Below are 1242 nucleotides of genomic sequence, written 5' to 3'. Positions count from 1 at the left end.
CATGTCATAATGGCTGCAGCGTCTTCCAGGGAATTTGGGCTACTCAGCATTGCCAGGGATCCCGGCGGGAGGAGGAGGAGGTCATCCCCCGAACGATGGAAGTCGGGGAAAGGTTACCCCACCCCCACAGGTAATTTTTTACAGGGGGGAGGGGCACCTTGAAGAAGCGGACTCTGCCACTGAGGTGGAAGTTTCACTTTAAGAAGATGGAGGACGTGTTCTGTCCGGCCGACTCCCCCGCAGACATTTCTATGGGAGTCCCGCCTGTCACTAGGGTAAGGTGCCGGTACAAGCAGAAACTGCCAAAGGGGAATAAACCCGGGCCCCCTCTGACCACCACGGGGAGAGTACACTGGGCCCCCTCTGACCACCACGGGGAGAGTACACTGGGCCCCCTCTGACCACCACGGGGAGAGTACACTGGGCCCTCTCTGACCACCAGGGGGAGAGTACACTGGGCCCCCCTCTGACCACCACGGGGAGAGTACACTGGGCCCCCTCTGACCACCATGGGGAGAGTACACTGGGCCCTCTCTGACCACCATGGGGAGAGTACACTTGGTCCTCTCTGTAACCCAACAAAGGGGATACACCGGGCCCTCTCTCTGACCACCAATGGGGACACACTGGGCCCTCTCTCTGACCACCAATGGGAGATACACTGGGCCCTCTCCATGGACACCAATGGGGACACACTGGGCCCTCTCCATGACCACCAATGGGGACACACTGGGCCCTCTCTATCACCTCGATTGGGGATACACTGGGCCCTCTCTCTGACCACCAAAGGAATACACTGGGCCCTCTCTCTGACCACCAAAGGAATACACTGGGCCCTCTCTCTGACCACCAAAGTGGATACACTGGGCCCTCTCTCTGACCACCAAAGGAATACACTGGGCCCTCTCTCTGACCACCAAAGTGGATACACTGGGCCCTCTCTATCACCTCGATTGGGGACACACTGGGCCCCCTCCGGTGACTCCGGATCTCTCCTAAAAGTGCTAAATATATCAATGTGAAATGTTTCAGAAGTTTGATAAAAAGGTCGTTTTACAACCTCAACAAAAACCCCCAAAACTTCCCGAATAATTTCATATCAAAGTCATAAAAATAATCTCTAAGAGCTACAATAAAAACGTTGGGGTAACAGAAGAAGGAGAGTTACGGCTTAAAAAAAAGGAACTTATCGCCCAAAAGCTGTGGAAGGGGGGGGGGGGGGGGGGGATTTAAGGGATCCCG

General features: G+C 55.4%; 1 protein-coding gene across 1 annotated transcript in view; it reads right to left on the bottom strand.

Moving 5' to 3' along the window:
* Positions 1-193: 193 nt before the first annotated feature.
* Positions 194-1242, bottom strand: part of ZNF148 (zinc finger protein 148) — a 14798-nt gene continuing 13749 nt past the window's right edge. Inside the window, exon 8 of the mRNA XM_018575170.1 lies at positions 194-299. Coding sequence (XP_018430672.1) covers positions 194-299 — 106 coding nt within the window. The remainder of the gene's footprint in view (positions 300-1242) is intronic.

Source organism: Nanorana parkeri, unplaced genomic scaffold (genome assembly GCF_000935625.1).
Source record: "Nanorana parkeri isolate BGI_ZX_2015 unplaced genomic scaffold, ASM93562v1 scaffold3602, whole genome shotgun sequence".
NCBI lineage: Eukaryota > Metazoa > Chordata > Amphibia > Anura > Dicroglossidae > Nanorana > Nanorana parkeri.
The sequence above is the reverse complement of the archived record's forward strand: the minus strand, read 5'-3'. Positions and strand labels throughout refer to the sequence as shown.